The sequence below is a fragment of the Pezoporus wallicus genome, unplaced genomic scaffold (assembly GCF_028554395.1).
Source record: "Pezoporus wallicus isolate ANWC-B61680 ecotype Strahan unplaced genomic scaffold, APGP_CSIRO_Pwel_v1 contig_3952, whole genome shotgun sequence".
Taxonomy (NCBI): Eukaryota; Metazoa; Chordata; class Aves; order Psittaciformes; family Psittacidae; genus Pezoporus; species Pezoporus wallicus.
In genome coordinates this window covers 11,920,773-11,938,654 of record NW_026635034.1, presented here as the reverse complement: position 1 = coordinate 11,938,654, position 17,882 = coordinate 11,920,773, and the positions used below count along the sequence as shown (strand labels likewise).

The window sequence follows — 17,882 nt, the reverse complement described above, 5'->3', positions numbered from 1 at the left end:
CACTGGCACTCTTAAGATTCCCGTTACTTAGAGAGTTTACATTCTTTTAAAATGGAGCTTTGTTTGCTGGTTATAAAGAGAGCTATCAAAGGAGGTGATCCTGCCCCTCTACTCTGCTCTTGTGAGACCTCACCTGGAGTACTGTGTGCAGTTCTGGTGTCCTCAACATAAAAAGGACATGGAACTGTTGGAACAAGTCCAGAGGAGGCCACGAGGATGATCAGGGGACTGGAGCACGTCCCATATGAAGACAGGCTGAGAAAGTTGGGGCTGTTCAGCCTGGAGAAGAGAAGGCTGTGTGGAGACCTCATAGCAGCCTTCCAGTATCTGAAGGGGGGCTATAGGGATGCTGGGGAGGGACTCTTCATTAGAGACTGTAGTGATAGGACAAGGGGTAACGGGTTAAAACTTAAACAGGGGAAGTTTAGATTGGATATAAGAAGGAAATTCTTTCCTGTTAGGGTGGTGAGGCACTGGAATAGGTTGCCCAGGGAGGTTGTGAATGCTCCATCCCTGGCAGTGTTCAAGGCCAGGTTGGACGAGGCCTTGGGTGATATGATTTAACGTAAGGTGTCCCTGCCCACGGCAGGGGGGTTGGAACTAGATGATCTTGAGGTCCTTTCCAGCCCTAACTATTCTATGATTCTATCACAAAAAATATAGTGTTAGACCTTAGGTGAGAATCAACCCTATTTTCTATTTAAAAGACTCACTGGATTTAAAGACAAGTCATTTTTAAAGAAGGAAGGAGATAAGCCACGTGATGTATTTGAGAAGCTGATCCCAAATAATGATGCTCAATCTTTATTTTTATCATACAAAAATACCACACTGCTCCAACCATACTTAATCAGGCTTCATTACTGCATACTCCAGAGTCCCAAACAGAAATGCCAGAAGCTGAGACTAGACACAGTTATTAACTGCTGTTGTGCAGGATGAAATTCTCCAAGGCAAGTGTTCACAGCAGGGACTCGATTTCCAGAGGGGTAGGGAATAAGCTGAAATTCAGGACAAAAAGTTCACAACAGGTATAGGAAACCTGGAAAATTCATAAAACTCCTATAGTTCCATGACTGCAAGAGGTAAATTAAGGAGCAGGAGAACTTCAGGAGGAAAGGTGGAAGAGAATTGTGTAATCCTATCAGAGCTCTGAGAAGTCTTTCAAAGTCTCACTGGGACCAGTAGCAAATCCAAAGCTCATTGTTAATAGAAACCAGAAAAGTAAACCACAGAATCAGAAGCTATGGGCCAGTTCTGGGTAAATGAAGTTCTATTTGGCAGGACTGCTCGAAGTAAAAATGCCATTTCAGAAATAACCCACTGTCCCATCTACAGTTACAAAAGCAATGAAAATGAAGTTGCTAATGCAAAATAAACAATATAAGCCCATAATTTTCTCTTAATTCTGCAGAGAGAATTTATGTGGCTAAGGTGCAGATCTTGTCCTGGGGCTGCCACTGGGTAACATGTCCCTAACTAGAAGGATTAGAACTATGACATAAGAAATCCTAAACTAATTTGGAAGTAGAAGAGCTGAAGAAGGCTGTTCAACAGAAGTTGGAATTAAGAGTGAGGGAGGTTAAATTGCTTCAGATTCTTTCTATCTGTGCTGATATTCATGCCAGATGTGAAAGTCTGGGCGAGGTAACTATCTTTCCAAACCACCAAATCTTTCATAAGCCAGGAGCTTTAGGAGGCAAGATCAAGGACATTGTGTCTAGAAGTATAATAAGAAAAAGTTCTTTTTATTTTGCTTATGTAAGATTATTGGAAGAAAAAAGGAAAATCAAATAATATAGAGGGAGATTCAGCTTTTTTATTATTATTTTTTTTAATGAAGAGACAAAATATATTAACCACAACTGAAAAGGTTAAATTATAGTAGCTATTTTAAAGTAACTTGTGAGAGACTGATCTGAAATCAGACTCCACTATCCATTGTTTCAAAGATTGGTATAAGAGGCTGAGATGGAATTCCCCCAATCTGTTGTCTCAGAGATGGGTGGGAGGAGTTGAAATAAGACTCCAACATCCATTGCCTGGCAGAAGGGTGTGAGAAGCTGAACTGGGACTCCCCCTGTCCATTGCCTGAGAGATGGGTGGGAAGAGTTGAGATAAGACTCTATGGTCCATTGTCTCGAAGATTGGCATGAGGAATTGCTGTCCATTGTCCCAAGAATTGCTGCAGTTGAAGAGTTTGTTGCAAGACCAGTGAAACTGGTCCACCAGGAACATGTAATGCCTGATGTTAAAAACATAGGTACTCCCCCCAGCTCGTTATAAAAGGGGGAAAAAGAGACGTTGCCATGAAGACTACCCATGAAGGACACCTCCATGAGGGCACCTTCAAGGGAACAAGTCCAGAAGGATGCCTCCATGAGGACACTGACCTCTGATGACTACTACAGACTCTTGGGGACACTCTGCTCTGATACGAGCTACGGACCCTGGAGGACTTCCACCACTTCCGATGACAACAACAGATCCCCAGGACACCACTGGATACGCAGTGGTGGCTATCTCTGTCTCTCTGCACCCCAAATTCTTGCTTCATTTCTGTCCTTTTTTTGATCTGTCCTATCGCTATCCCCTTTCTCATAATAATTTCCCTTTTTATATTAATTGTCTTTTTGTAATAAACCAACTGATCAATTACAGTACTTGACCTTGTTTGCATCTTAATTTCACTCTTGGGATCATGAACGATACGGGCCTGACACTGGGATTTTCTCTAGTCAGACCCTGATATAACTAAATGTCGCTTCACACATTCTTAACAAGCAAAATATGTCCAAGGACTAAATACAGAAATATGCTCAACTAAGTGATTTCTCAAGTGAAAAGCAATAAGCTATGATAAGCCTTAAGTAGGGCCAAGTTGCAGTTCTTGTTCAGCAACATCTGCATGAGTATTTTATAATGTTATAGGTTATTGAGCATGTTGATGTATAAAAATAAGCAGAAAAGTTGGCTCCTTATAGATCATACAGCACAAAGAGATACTAGCTACATAACAAATTAGTAACAGCTGGATGATTTGGAACCAGAAGGCCTAACATGCCAGTACATGGAAAATTTCAATCAGTTTATGAAACAAGACTACTTTACCTAGGGCAATAAAACAATGCCTGTAGATTGGATTTTGCAGAACCTGGGGCTCCCTTGTGAAACTGCATAACTTCAACGTGACAAAGATGCCACAGGATTAGGGCATCTTTCTGCAGAGAAATTCTGCTGCCTGGAAGGATTCTGGCTTGAGAAATCTTGATTGCTTGAAGAGTTGAAATGAATAAAGGAATGAAGCTTGAGGTTACAGAATTGAAAATGGAAGTCCATCCTTCTACGCTTTAGCATGTTTTTATGAATATTTTTATTTCTTTAAGTAATAAACCTGTATTCTATCATCATTTACCTTTAGAAAAAAAATCATTATATGAAGTGCTTAAGATTTTCTGCTTTTAGATTCTCTTTTGGCAGAAGGGTGGGTTTTTTCTAGTGGAAGGACTCTTAAGCTTTAATGTCATATTTCAAAAGAAATTTTCTTCCTGTCCTTTGCTCCTTCTCTTTGACAGCCATCATTGCTGAGTAATGCCCAGGGTCATACTTTTGAAAAGCAAATTATTCCTTTGCAGGATTTCTGCACAACCTATGGCAGAGTGTATATCCAAAGGACTAGGCACTTATCCTTTTATAAGATATAGGTTGAATTCTGTAACTGATGTGTCTGGCACAAGAGTTAGGTGCAGATCACTAAAGAAATATGAAAGGGAAAATCAGCAGCTGTGGAAATGGATTTAGGAATATACACATACATTCACATGTATATACAATTTTAGAATATTAAGCAAGAAATGCATTAAATGTAAAGTAATTTGTTCCAGAGAAAAACATACAGTGAGCTATTAATCCACGTCATTTTTTGCTTGGACAAAACTCCAGACTGAGCCAAAATCTTCGCTTTAGAGTGCAGAGAGCTTCAATTGAAGTCAAAATACTTGACCCAAGGTATCAAGGATAAATATAGTGTGGCTAAAAAGTCCTGAAATAATGTCTATATAGCACTTCTTTTCCTAAGAGGATTTATTACTAGAACAAAGTCACTCAAAACAAACAAACAAACAAATCCTTCTCACATCTCTTGGCAGAACATCAGATATTTTAGTAAAATACAGTAATTTTCTCCTGCAACAACTTTCAACTCTTAGCTTAGTGCAAAAAGTCACTAGCATTCAGCTCATATTCAGTGACAAAATTGGACCAATGTCTTTAATGAAACAGCATAAATATGGCATTGCAGAATGATTGTCCAGTTCATTCCTTGCTAAATCCTGCTTCCACAAAATTAACGAATCCTTTTAATTGCCAGGAAAGCAGAGGTGGAAATTTAATTCAAGAGATAATCCTTGTTAAACAGTAGGTTTGTTACCACTGAAGGTGACAGATTAACAAATCCTGACTTTGATAGTTACAATTTTTTTGGTCATATGGCAGGTCTTTACAAGGACCTTAAAATCTTCCCTGTTGATAATTTGATTTCTACTTCCTCCTTTTGTTCCAGCACTTTAGTTCAACCGGTTTTATGGCTGTCCAACTTAAAAATATGACTAGTTGGTATACGACATGTTATCTCTGCAGTATATGAACCTATTTTGATTTCTACAGCACTGAGTCAGCATTCTGATGAGTTAGCATTTATATTCCCGACAGCTGTTTATTCCTTTCAATGTAATTTCAGAGATAAATGTCCAGAAGGGATTTTCTGACCTAGATCTATCAGAAAACATATTTAAGATATTCTCTGGTATTTAAATCATTTAAAAAAATTTTAAAAATCAGTAATGCTATGGCAAAAAGTGTTTAATTTTTAACATTAAATAACTAATTTAAACCTTACTATATTATTTGGAAATATAATGTGGTAAAAAGTTAAAGTATTTTTATTTTCTATGCAAAATCACTTCAGTGGTTTCTAAGGACAACATAAATTTAAGAAACATACTGAAATGTCCAATCAGTATTTTTATTTTACTCCTTTTATCCGTTAATGATTTTGATCATATGTGGTGGCAATGAATTCTGCAGATTACTTATGATTTTGATAAAATAACTAAAAATAATACTTAATTGCTCTGTTCTCTATCCTTTCAAACTCCATTTTTTCTTGTCTGGGGACAAAAAGTAGAAACTGATTCTTGATATAACTTCTCTAAAAGTTCATTTCATATCCTCTATTACTTACCTTTTGCTTTTTCCTACTGTCTAGTCTAAATCAAATGGTCCCTTTTCCAAACTCAGAAAGAAAGATATCTTTGCTTACTAGAGCAATAATATATGTTGCCTAATATTTTTCATTTTATTCTTATTGATTTTTTATATTTCCTCTTTTCCAGGATAAGTAGTAATAACAGTAAACAGCATTACAAAAAAGAGGTTTTTTTCAGTAGACTCTAATATTTTGGCTGCTATAGACCACCAATCAACATTTTTTACTGAGCTTTCTGTATTACTGGCAAGTACTGTGGTACTTCCCAATAAAGATAACAAAGATAATAGGCCAAATTAACTTGCAGGTGATCCATTAATCTCAGTTATCACTGTGTCCATAAGTGATCAGACAACGCAATGAACAAAACCATCATGGTTACTACACCAGTAGACTTTTAAAATACTAGCAGTACTTGTGATGCTAAACTCCTTAACAAAACACCAAAACTTGAAAGTTAGTACCCTATAACTTTTTTTCCAAATCCTCACTTAAGTCAATAAATGAGGTTAAACAGGATGTAAAAATCTTCATCCATATTTACCATTAAAACATAAGCTATGTGGAAGACTTGACTGTGAAAATAAACTGTCTTGAATCCGAGCAGGAAAGATCATTTATATGGCTGTGACATATATACCATAAAGAAAAATGTTTAAGTAGAAAATAATAATCTCTTTGATCTATTCATGAAAATTTATTTGGGCCATTTCTGTACAAGTGTTGCATTGCCAATGTAGTCTAATGTATAGCTTTCTCAAAAATCATTACATGAATCCTGAGATTGGACAGTGTTTGCAAATTATTTGATCCCTTCTAAAATCAATTCATAATCCTGTGTCTGCATCTGTCAATTTCTTCTGGCTTTCTAAAACATCCTAAAGGTTGCAGTGTCTGTACTGTGATTTTGTGTATGTCTGTTCAACATTCCACTTACATTTAAAAATATAGTGAAGAATGTACATCAGGGTCAATATATTTATGTAAAAGGTATTCTAAATTTAATGCTTTAATTTATTCCCAGATTTGTGGATAGTAGACTTTCTTATTTATTTTTTGATAATTTCTTAAAAGGAAAGAAAAAAGCCAGGTAATTTGATGGACTGAAATGCTGCTCTAAGTGATTGTGCATCCAGCTCTCTACCTCTTGAAAAATCATTAGCTTGCACCATGAACACCTACATATACTTTCACTGCAACAACTCTAAAAACTTTGTGCTGAGATTCACATGACTTTTCATGCAATATCCAACATAAATATTTCCAAAACACTGAACAATATATATTGTGAATGATAGCAAAACCAACAATGATTTCTTGCCGCCCATGATTATCTGTTTCATGGTACTATCACTCCTAGTGTTATTTGTATGACTTCAGTGGCTGCAGTTCACAGGTGAGCCTGATAAACATATATTCCTATCTAGAAGTGTTTACAATTTAGATATGTCTTTATGGAGGTATTGCTATGACAGAAAGGTCTAAATGATGTTATCACATGAGATTCAATAATTTTTTTCCTCAGCGTGCAAGCAAAGCATATGCCAACAGCACTCTTAGAAGAAATATTTTAATGGGAATTTTATGATTCAGTGCTCTTGGGGTGGACTTGTAGCAAAGAATATGAAAATCTAGAGAGAAGTAATGTTTCTAAGTACAGCCAAGTCTTAAGACAGAATGCTTTTATGAGAAGCTTTTACTGAGATGCAATCATTTAGTTATGATCTCTTACTCAAGAGCTGATGTAAAACTAGATTAAGTTATAGCAAGGTTATATGCATATTCCAACTGACTGATCAGCATGGTAACAGTATGTATACTACAAAGTCCACCTCCTCTAACACATACCCCTTCTCAAAACTGACACTTCCATTTTATTAATCTTCATTGAAAACCCCTCACTTTTATAAGAGGAAACCGTTACAGAAAGGAAGAATCATCTTAAGACAAGAATACCGGTTGGCTGGCTGGCTGGACAAGCAGCTGTAAGGTCCAATCTCCTCGTCTGTATCTTGCCCACTGTAACAATGCAAAGTGTACCTGTGAATATGTAATGCAAAAAGCCTCTCTGAATACTGAAAAGATGCTTAATATGCATATTCTAGCCCCATCACAGCTCCCAGGGTATGGTATTTATCTGGATTATTGCTGTACTCTGACTCTTTCTGACGCAAAGAACAACCTTTCGGGCATTCCTAGCCAAGAATAGCCAAAAATAAGTTAGAGTAGTCCAAAACTGCACTAATTAACTGTAGAAGCCAGAAATTAGGGAAAATCAAACATCAGAGAAAAAGTGTTTTCAAGGCCAAAAGCTACCTGCATCCTTTTTCTGGTTTTGTTGCAAGCAGAATCCAAGAAGAGTAGATAACTGGGTTCTGGATATTTTGAGACATGGGATATCGTGTCAGGAAGCATGCATAATGCATTGCTATGGTAATGGTTACCACAGTTGGTATCCTTTATGGAAAAAAAAAATTAAATTCTGTATAAGTGTAGTTAGCTTACATAAGCAACTGCTGGTTTAGTCAGAAGCGCCTTTTAGTTATTTATAATATCATAGTACTTGTCATATTTTACATTTTGTGTAGCAAAGATAGCAGTTTACAGAAGTTACAATTTATATAGATGAAAATGCAGGTTATTACCCTGAGCTGAGCAGGCTACTAAAGATACAGTCTTGTCTTTATTATGGCGTACTATACTTAAAATACAATTAACTACAGTATCTAATAACTGCTAACGTGCCAGCAATGCAGAAATCCAAATAACAGACAGAAAATACTTTTTATGGTATTTCTAAAATGGAAATCTCCAAAATGACTTATGAAAGACACTTGTTCTGACATCTTTATTTGCTATTTTCTTCTCAGCCTTCATTTTTCTTTTACACTTTTTTCCTACTGCTGACTATAGCCATGGTTTATCTGTTCCAAACTGAGATGAGCAGCTTCCTATCAAGCCAGTGCTACTGGACGAACTGAGTTTGATATGACTGCTGTGACGCCAAAAGCCACAAGCTAACTAGTAGTAATTCCTAGGTATGTCGATGCTAATTTTTATTGCTGATGCATTTCAGAAAAATATCAGGTGGTAAAGAAGCACTATAGTGCAATCTGTTCCTCAAAACCTAATCGTCTTGAAGCTTAATAAACATTTAGGATCAGACATAATGTGAATAAAACCTTTCTCATATGCATATCACCTGCTGTATTAGCTCCAATTTACAAAACATGTTTGCACTAAAAATACATGTAAAATTAGGGGTGGCACCCTTGCAGCAGTAATACTGGCAATGACTTGGGCATGCCGAGTAGCAGATGTTTGGAGGAAGCAGTCAAGGTTTTGTTGGCAAGAAATGGCTGTTCCTGCTTTTCCCAATCCTTGATCGCATTGGCTGAATACATCCTGTCTTGTAGAATACCCTCTATGTGGTGTATAATCCATGAAAATTTTCTCTTACAGAGTCTTCCCACACAAATTTCATCAGGGGAGCAGGATTTGTTTTCTGTTTCAAATGCCACTCTGAAATATTCAGGTGGTGACAAAAACATGACCGTTCATGAAGGAGCTCTGAATTTCCATACCAAGCATGTCCTTAGAAGCCCTTTTGAGGACTACTTCTCTAAATAATCCTTGGAAGCAGGAAAATGTGAAGTACAATAAATGAGAGCACCAGGCCCCGCTTTTTCCTTTCTAGTTGCTATTTTACAGAATCACCTATCCTCCCAACTTTTTTTCCCCAGTCAAAGCATTGGAGTTCGGGAGCTGGGAGGAATAAGAGTAGTACCATTTAAGCCTATGAGCCTATTTTCAGAATGAAGGGAATTGATTTGCACAGACAATTTCTCTGTAGAGAATATGGGGTACAATCAGTCCTACTTTTTAAAAACACTGCATAGCACTGGCTGCACTGAGGATTGACTGGAATGCTGCTTTACATTTTTACACGAGTTATACTACATCAGTAGTGTGAAGATGATTACAGGTAAGAAATTACAATTATGTTTTAAGTCTGTCATGTCTGGATTTCAGTGATGATACTTCCTGTTCATAGTTCAAGACATCTCATTAGAAATCGGAATATTTTGGATTCCCTACACATTTGTTTAAATATTAAAAAGCTAATGAATCACAGAAACACGGCAATCCTGCCTGACACAGCATGGACTTACTGTATTTACTAGGATTTAAAAGTGTGCTTTCTGTAAAGTGCTAGCTGGTGCATCCTCATAAATGTTCTAAAATGTGGCCCTCATTTCTGTCTTTAGAGGGAGCCTCTGGTTACTCTGAACTGTCTGTTCAATGGTTGGTTGATTTCATTCATCTTACGTATTACTAACAAGAAATGAAGGAATAGTGGCACATCTAAGGACCTTCTAATATGGAAGACCTCCTTGTCTTACTGCCATTGCCAGCCTGGCCTGGCTTTTCACCACAAAAAGAAGAGAGGGAAGCCTGACAAAGAGGATCCAACCCACTATGAAGCCATTTTCTGTTTTCCTATACTGTTATGTCACTGAATAAAGCACAGTTAGGCAGGGCTTAATAGCTTCTTGGATGCCCTTTAGAAGCATATCTGATCCTTTAATTCTCACCTTCTCCTTTTTTAAGTTTTTATCTCCTTCCATAAGCTGTTTCTTTTCGAGAATAAAGAATTCCAGCCTGCTGGATTATATCACCTATTGAAACCATTCTGTCCCATGCATCTGATCATTGTTGTCTTTCTCTGAACTTTTTTTGAGATCTAAGGTAACATTTTCAAGGTGCAAGCACCAGAACAGCACACAGTGTTCCAGGTGTGAGCAACTGTGCCATTATAGACTGGCATAATTATATTTCCTGTTTTGATCTTCTTTCCTTTCCTAACAATTCCAAACATTTGTATTTTTGGACTGCTGCCATGCACTGAGTTAATGTTTTTTAATGAAATTGTCTATCACAATCCCAAACTTCACTTCTGAGTGGTAACAGGCAGCTCAGAGCTCATCATTTCTTAATAAAGCCAAGAACATTTTTGCCCATGTACATCATTTCACATTTTTCTACATTAAATTTCCTCTGCCATTTTGTTACCCAGTCACTTAGTCTTAAGGCCCATCTACAGTTCTCCGCATTCAGCTCTCACACTTCCTACATTGAGTAAATGTGTATCCTCAGCAAACTTTTCCACCTCACTGCTAAGACCTTTTTCTAATCAATTTTTAAGTTTGTTAATAAGAATCAATCTGCTGCAGAATTCCGCTAATGAATTCTCTCTCTATTGTCACTGTGCTCACATGGTTGAAAGATTGAGAGGGGCACAATTATGGTGCTAGGGAATGTGGTATTCAGCCTGGGTCTGTAGGCTGTTACAGAGCTGTGCAGTCCCTTATTTCAAACTTCACGCATAAGATTCATTTGCAATACTGTACTATGCTTTGTCTCTTGCAATGGGATGCTCCATACCAACCTGATCTGTGACTTCGGGTTCATCTGTGCCCGACGTGCTGGTCAGGAAGGAAGGGGATTATCTGGCATTTCCCGGCAGTGGAATTGTGCATTTTCTGACAAGGTTTTGCATTCGCTGAAGTCTTCTTGAAAGGGAGCTTTTTCTTTAAGCAGTCCAGCCCTATGGCCTTTGCCTGTCATATATTACATATCTACCTTCATGTGGTCAGATACATGTATGTTTTATATGTGTGTGTGTGTGTGAATCTTGTCCAGGAAAACTGAGCAAGTGGATCATCACTACTAAATGTTATGATATTGTTACAATTCTAAACAATCACAGCAATAACTTCAAATAGGTAGCCAAGGTATTTTTTAACAACTGTGATGTAGTACCATCTAGTGGCTAAATTGAATCTGCTACCTTCATTTTTCAGCATCAACTGCCAAATGCTACATAGTTGTTGCTTGATTTTAGTATTGTTATGGTGTAGACCATCCTTCTACTTTTAATAGACATGTAACTTACTGGATAACCTTGCAAATCTAAATATAACAAAGCTACTTAATGTCCTGGCTTGTGTACCTTCTTCTCAGACACGTCCTTCTTTTTGAATCCTGTGATTTTTATTTGAAGTCAGAAGATACTAAAAAGATGTCTTTACAGTTTTAAATCCAGCAGTGCTTTTTTTGAGATTTGGGTTGTTTTGTTTTTTTGGTTTTTTGTCAATTACTATTGACTGAGTATTTATTGCAAAGAAAAGTAACTTCTATCTCTAAAGAAAAAACTTTAAGGGAGTTCTAAGCTATATAAAAAATGGCATGGAAAATGAGAAAAGGCCAATTTACTACAATAATTCAGTAAGCCTGATACTGTAACATCTTCTCAAACATCCAGTCTCAGTGTGAATTTACTTTTTGTAACTTGGGTTTTCTTAATTGTTAGAAAACAAAATGTTGTATTTACTTAGCCAGACCATAAGCTTTTCAGCCTAACATACAGTATAGATAATCTAATGTTTACATGATGAAATAGTAAGAAGTTAAATAGAAGCTTACATTTAGAAGCATCAAATTGCTATCTTACAGAAAAATGCAAGAAATTCTTTTGTGACTGCTAGACTATTGTGCCTTGTCAGATAATTGGGTCTTTGTCCTCAACAGTGCTGAGATTAAGGCATGCACTTAAGTTTTTGGACCATTCTTCCTGTGCTCTTACCAAGTTTCTAATACACAAAATGCATGCCAAAATGCCATAAAAATTCTAATTCTTAAACTAATGATGATGTTTAGAGGTGTAAGATGCCAATATATGGCAGTCCAAATAAATTCTAAAAATCTGCTGCTATGGCTCTCATTTCTTCCTGAATAAATGCTGTTTACATGATTTGTACAGAATTTTTTATTATCTAAAGCATAGCAGTGACTGTTTCCTTTCCCACAGGACTAATAATCAGCAGTGAAATTCTGCCACCCTTGAGCTTTTTTCCCAGTGCAAATTGTTGAATTTCAAATGTTGAAAACTGATTTATTTAAGAGCTGTAAAGCACAATTCCAATAGATTCATAAAGGTATATCCTATTCAGTAGAACTGAGACATATCAGGATTCAATCATCAGGGGGAAATCAAACCATAAAGCTAACTTCAAATTCAAATTAATTACTTGAACTGTAAAGCATGTATACATATAAACATAATCTATTTACATGAAAATTGAAAAGCTGTGTGCAAAAATCTCTTGTTGATTGCAATGTGGAAAAAAATGGCTTGTTACAACTGCAAAAATGGTATCGCATTTTCACAGTCTGGATATTACTTATTCTGATAATATATTTGGCAGACATTGTGACACAATCTTTTTTTGATACATTGGAAAGTAAGACAGATATGTACTATTAATGTTACTGAGAACTGTCTGCTTCAGCATTCCAGTTCTCAATCAATAACAGAAAAAAAACTTGTTGGAGGAAAAAAAAACAAACACAGAAAGCCTGAGAAAAATAATTAACTATTTTCTTTTATGTCATCTGCATGATTTTCATAGGGCCAGCATCAAATCTTCAGTGATGCTTGAGAGATAAAGGAAAGTAACAAAAAAACCCCAAGTGTTGAAAGCAGTACTAATTAATTCGAAGTCATATTCAGGCAATTACTGACCCAACCTACAATTCCTTCAACTGGCTTAATAAAGACTGTCCTTTTTGGAGAGGGTGTTTGGGGAAGAAGGTACAAAGAAGACAATTAACAGAACCAGTTACAATGTTTTCTGATCCCAAACCAGACCAAGAACATATCCTTAACATTGATTTGCAGAAGACGTGCAATATGGTATTTCTGTATGACATCTTTGTGAGGGTATCCCTATGAAGTCCTAGACCAAATTACAATATGCAAACCCCAAACTTTCTCAGTTTCACTTGTGTTAAAATCACATTTTACAGTATTCATCAGAAATGCTGGAGCTGTCTCGAGGGGAAATTGTGAATGCAGAGCAGGTTATCCTTATTAGGGCTCTCACCTTTAAATAAAACATTAAGTGTGAATCCACACAACATTTGCATCTCTAATTTGGTTTTCTTATTTCCCAAGGTGCTTTAATGACTGAACTATTTAATGGCTATAGTTGGTTGACTCTTTAACAGGATCTCTTAGTGTTTACAACTGAGACGATTTTGCTCTTCCAGGCATGTAAAGTAACCATATGTACCACCTATTCTGCAGTGCTATGACACTGCTAACTTGTATAAACATAAAAATAGAGCTTTGCAATTGCTATAGAATTGTGTAACATCTGTTATTATCTGTATTATCGAAGTACTCCATCTCACAATGATGCTCCCACTAAAATTCGTCTGGAATTTTGTCATTTATTTCAGAGACAAGAAATTCTTGTCCTTAGAGTGTCTATGTGTCTGACATTTTTCTACCACTGGAAGAAGTACTCTACAAATGTTTGAAAATAGTTTCAAATACTTGGAGAAGGGCAGTGATGCTATTTCTGTTTTTCTCTTCATGCTCATGTCTTCTAACTACTGCTACGTTATTTCTAGTTGCATTCATGCATGTTGTGTGTACTGTTGTATTTATGGATGGCTCTTTCTGTCTCTGGCTGCCTTGTTGATAGGGTCCCTGCAACTGTGGTTTGTAATGTGAATTTATGCAATATGCATACTGGTGGCACATTTGCTTTGCTTCCAGCTATTCTGTTTTCTTTAAAAGTGGGGTTGTCATTTGTAACAAGCACTTGAGACTTTCTTCTCCACAAATACTGTGTTGTGTAAAATTTTCTTCCTGGTGTTTGACACAAGTGTGGCACTTAAAAGAAATTATGAAAAGCCAGTAACCTATTATATTTTTTCTCTATGGATGGAGGAGGTAAGTTCAGCATATAACAGAAGTTGTGGAAAGATTAGTACTATTTTAACCTGGTGTCAAGGTATATTTTTTTTCTAGGACACTGGTGTTGGAAGAAAAGTACGTGCTATTACACACCAGTTTGCCTTCTCATTGAGTTCTCTGTTTCCAGTAGAGATAAATACTCCTTTCTAGCTGTGTGATTTCTGGGGCTATATCAGCTTCTACAGTTAACACTGATACACTGCAGGGAAAAGATAGCTCCAGTATCTTTTTTTCCTCTTCCAGCATATATGTAGGACTGATACACAATATACTTTCTTACCATACGGAACATACAGAATGATCTTATAGTGAGACTGCCTGACTGCAAATACTGACACTGTTTTATTCCAGTTGATTTTTTTAGAAGTATCAAGTTTTTGCAGCATAGACCGGCTTCAGGAGAGCTTTTGTATTTGTCTCCTACTTCCCTGATGTGATTCTTTAGCTGCAGACACTTCTTAATCATTTTGGTTTTGTAAGTGAATTGTCTTATGATGTTGCAGGACCAGTGCTACAGATTTAATCTATTTAAATCCAAACGGCACATACTTAGGTTATGAATGACTGCCAGTCTCATGGAATTCTTGTGAATGTACATGGAGAAAGGAGTTCTGACTGGGATTTCATTACTTGCAGGTATAGCTCAGCCCATACTGTACAATTTGGGCCCATACTGTACTGTATGGGCTCAAAAAGACATCAAGAGTCTTCACATCTTCTATTACCCTTTCATGTTTTGCTGCTACTCAAGATGAACTTAACCTCTTATGACCACAATTTTTTCAATCACTTCACAGTCATTAAGTTTAACTACACTTCTACAAGCTACTGTAATCCATTCCTTAGCTGAAACTTAACAAAACTGACCTAGACATGCAAAGGAATTAGGGCTTCATAATTTAATGTTTATATGCTACTGATGCATCAAAAGAGCAGTACAGTTTTTAACTACTTTTCAAGCATTTTTCTCAGAATCTAAGTTTCTCTCTTAGCTGGACATATTTAAATTACCTACCATATTTCTTAACAGCTGATAAGCTATTGAGAGCTCTGGTCCATTCTCAGATAGATTTCTTATTGATTTAAGCAAAGCATGATTCCAAACACACAACTGCAAATGCCGGAACTGAATACTATCTACAGAAAATGCAGCAATTTAGGACTTTAAAAAATTTTGTTTGTGTCTGTCCTCTTTTTATGTTCAAATCTCTGAATCAGGGACTTCAATCCCAGAATCCCAGCATGCTTCAGGTTACATGCTGTTCTTATACAGGTCTTCCTCAGTACCATGAACTGTGATACTAACTTACGTTGTCCCTCACATTCCAAGCAAGCTTATGTGTAAAATGCACTTCTAAGCATGTACAGTGCTTACAACACTTTCATTCAGTGTTTCCTTGAACACTGAAAACTTGCAGTATCATCAATGCACTACATCATTACTGAATACCTGTAGTAAAGAACAGATCCCTCCATTTAGAAGTATCAAAAGGTGTTCATTATACAAAACAGAATCATAGTTTAAAAAATATATGTAAAATCAGATGCAAATTAAAAACTTGAAAGCATCAGTGGTATATACACTCAGATCAAAACTATGCAACAGGAAATATTACGATTATTAAGGACATTATGACACTGATCATTTTAACCTGTATTTGTTGAATGATCGATTCAGATGTTCCTCAGCAGATGGGCTTCCTTCTTCGTTACTCATCTGACAGGTTTCGTGCAGCTCCATCTCTGATACAGCTCTCAGCTTTGTTTGCTCTGATGATGCTGGGAAACGTCTATGCATATGGTCTGGATAACAATAAAGAAATTTCTCTAACACCTGATACATAGTTCAAAATAACACCAACAGTTTAATGTAATTCTGAATGTGATATTGCATTTGGATGAGTGGCTATTTTAGATAAACATAATTTCTTTTGCACCTTTCATAGATAAAGTTATTTCCATATTCATATTTCCAATAGACTTGTGGCTAGACAATTTTTAGGAATTTTGGAAATAAACCTGAAGTTCTTACTCCATATAAACCCCAATTGTGGCCACTGAAGAACTGATTTCTTACTGTTTTCACATGGGCAAGTAACAATCAAATGACAAAAGAGTTCAAACTAGTATTAAAACAACTGTGTGCAAGTGACAGTACATCATTCTCTGGCCCTATTTCACTAGTACAGTTTACAGTTTTTGCAGTGAACTACATTAGTCCAGAGACTAAGTGACCTCTTGGAGTCATGCTTTATTGCCAGCACCTGTCAAATGGTTCTTTCTGTAGGGCATGAAGATAATGGAAACATCTGCCAAAACAGGCAGGTCCAGAAAACAGAAAGTGGACCCTGCTGTATATACAGTTGATCAATAACGGGGATTGATTCTATTCTGTATGCTCAGTTAGCCTGCCAGAAAGAGTCTGTTTAACAAGTACAGTGAACAGGATGGCACAAAACTGCTGTTAGGTGGTCTGTTGAAGCCACATAGCACAGGCATAGCAACTTCTCATCAAGCATCTAGACAGCATTCCATTGTGATTCTTTTGTCCTATCAATTGCTTTTATAGGGTAGAGAAAAAAATAACAGAAAACTGAACAAATGAACAATTCTCTTTTTCATCCTACCTTTCTGTGTACCTTGTAACAGGGTTTATCAAAATCAATCTATAAAAATCTGAAATGCATGAAAATCCACAATACATAATCCATTTAATTGAATTTGCAAAACATGCATGCGTGAATTTAAACAGATTATGGCAGTGAATTATTGTGAATATATAGCATATGTTTTTCTTTGCCTGCTATCCAATATGCTATTGTTAGCAATAACAAATTCTAAAACTAGCTTTGCCCATTTGATATATGCTACTGGGGGAGGGGAAGGAGGAAAGATTTTAATAGTGGCTGAGCTAACGCAGCCCAAGGCAATTTTCTGCCTACACAAGCCACAGACAGACAGAATGGATTGGGGACACTGTTCAAACAGCATCTTTCACTCTTTTGGAAATATGCAGCATTGGCTTTCTCCTTTTTTCTCTGTATCTACTATGATGTTGTCAGGGAGACAGAGTCCTTGATTTGACCCAACAGCCAAGGCCATCACCCTTTATAACAGTACAACCCCCAAAACCTTGTACCCACCATTTAAGGATTTAAATCTGTTCTGTGACAGGCCTCTGCATGAAACGTTAGGTGCTATAGAACAAAATATCTGCCTGTGCTGTCTCTGCAAGGAATTCAGAGGAAGCCCAAACTTTATTCCAAAATGTGTATTCCGAAAGATCTTGCTTTATAATGTAATTATAATCAGTTGGATTTGTATTTGTATGCTCTTTTTAAAATATGATAGGGTAAAGAGGCCCTAAGTAGACTTTTCATAATGTGGTTGTCCATGAAGTACATTATACATGTATTAAAAACCCCAACAACATTTGTGGACCTCCTTTGATTTTCTTGTGCCATAAAACCATACTGTAAATGGATCATAAAAAGATACACTAAATGGGCAGCTGTTTATAAGTAGATTATGGTAAAATATCTGTTGCCTTCTCAAGTAATTGGATCTCTAACTGTCAGTTAAAAGTAACGGGGTTTTCAAGAGAGGGCACAGACTGCATACATTTTTAAGGTAAACATGGGTTTAGATTTTAATTGTTTAATTTATTAAAATCCTTACAATACTCAGCCTCACAGATTTCTTTGTGTGCATAGTTGTAATACTAAGGTGCCTAAACCTGTTACTTAACGGATTGGTCAGAGACATGACTATTCTGATTAAATTCTAACA

At 36.6% G+C, this 17,882-nt stretch overlaps 1 protein-coding gene across 2 annotated transcripts in view; it reads right to left on the bottom strand.

Moving 5' to 3' along the window:
• The window catches only part of TJP1 (tight junction protein 1), a 195,340-nt gene that overhangs the window by 175,507 nt on the left and 1,951 nt on the right, over positions 1-17,882 (bottom strand). For both annotated transcript variants that reach the window (XM_057398917.1, XM_057398925.1), the window contains exon 2: positions 15,746-15,896. In XM_057398917.1, coding sequence (XP_057254900.1) covers positions 15,746-15,896 — 151 coding nt within the window. The remainder of the gene's footprint in view (positions 1-15,745; positions 15,897-17,882) is intronic.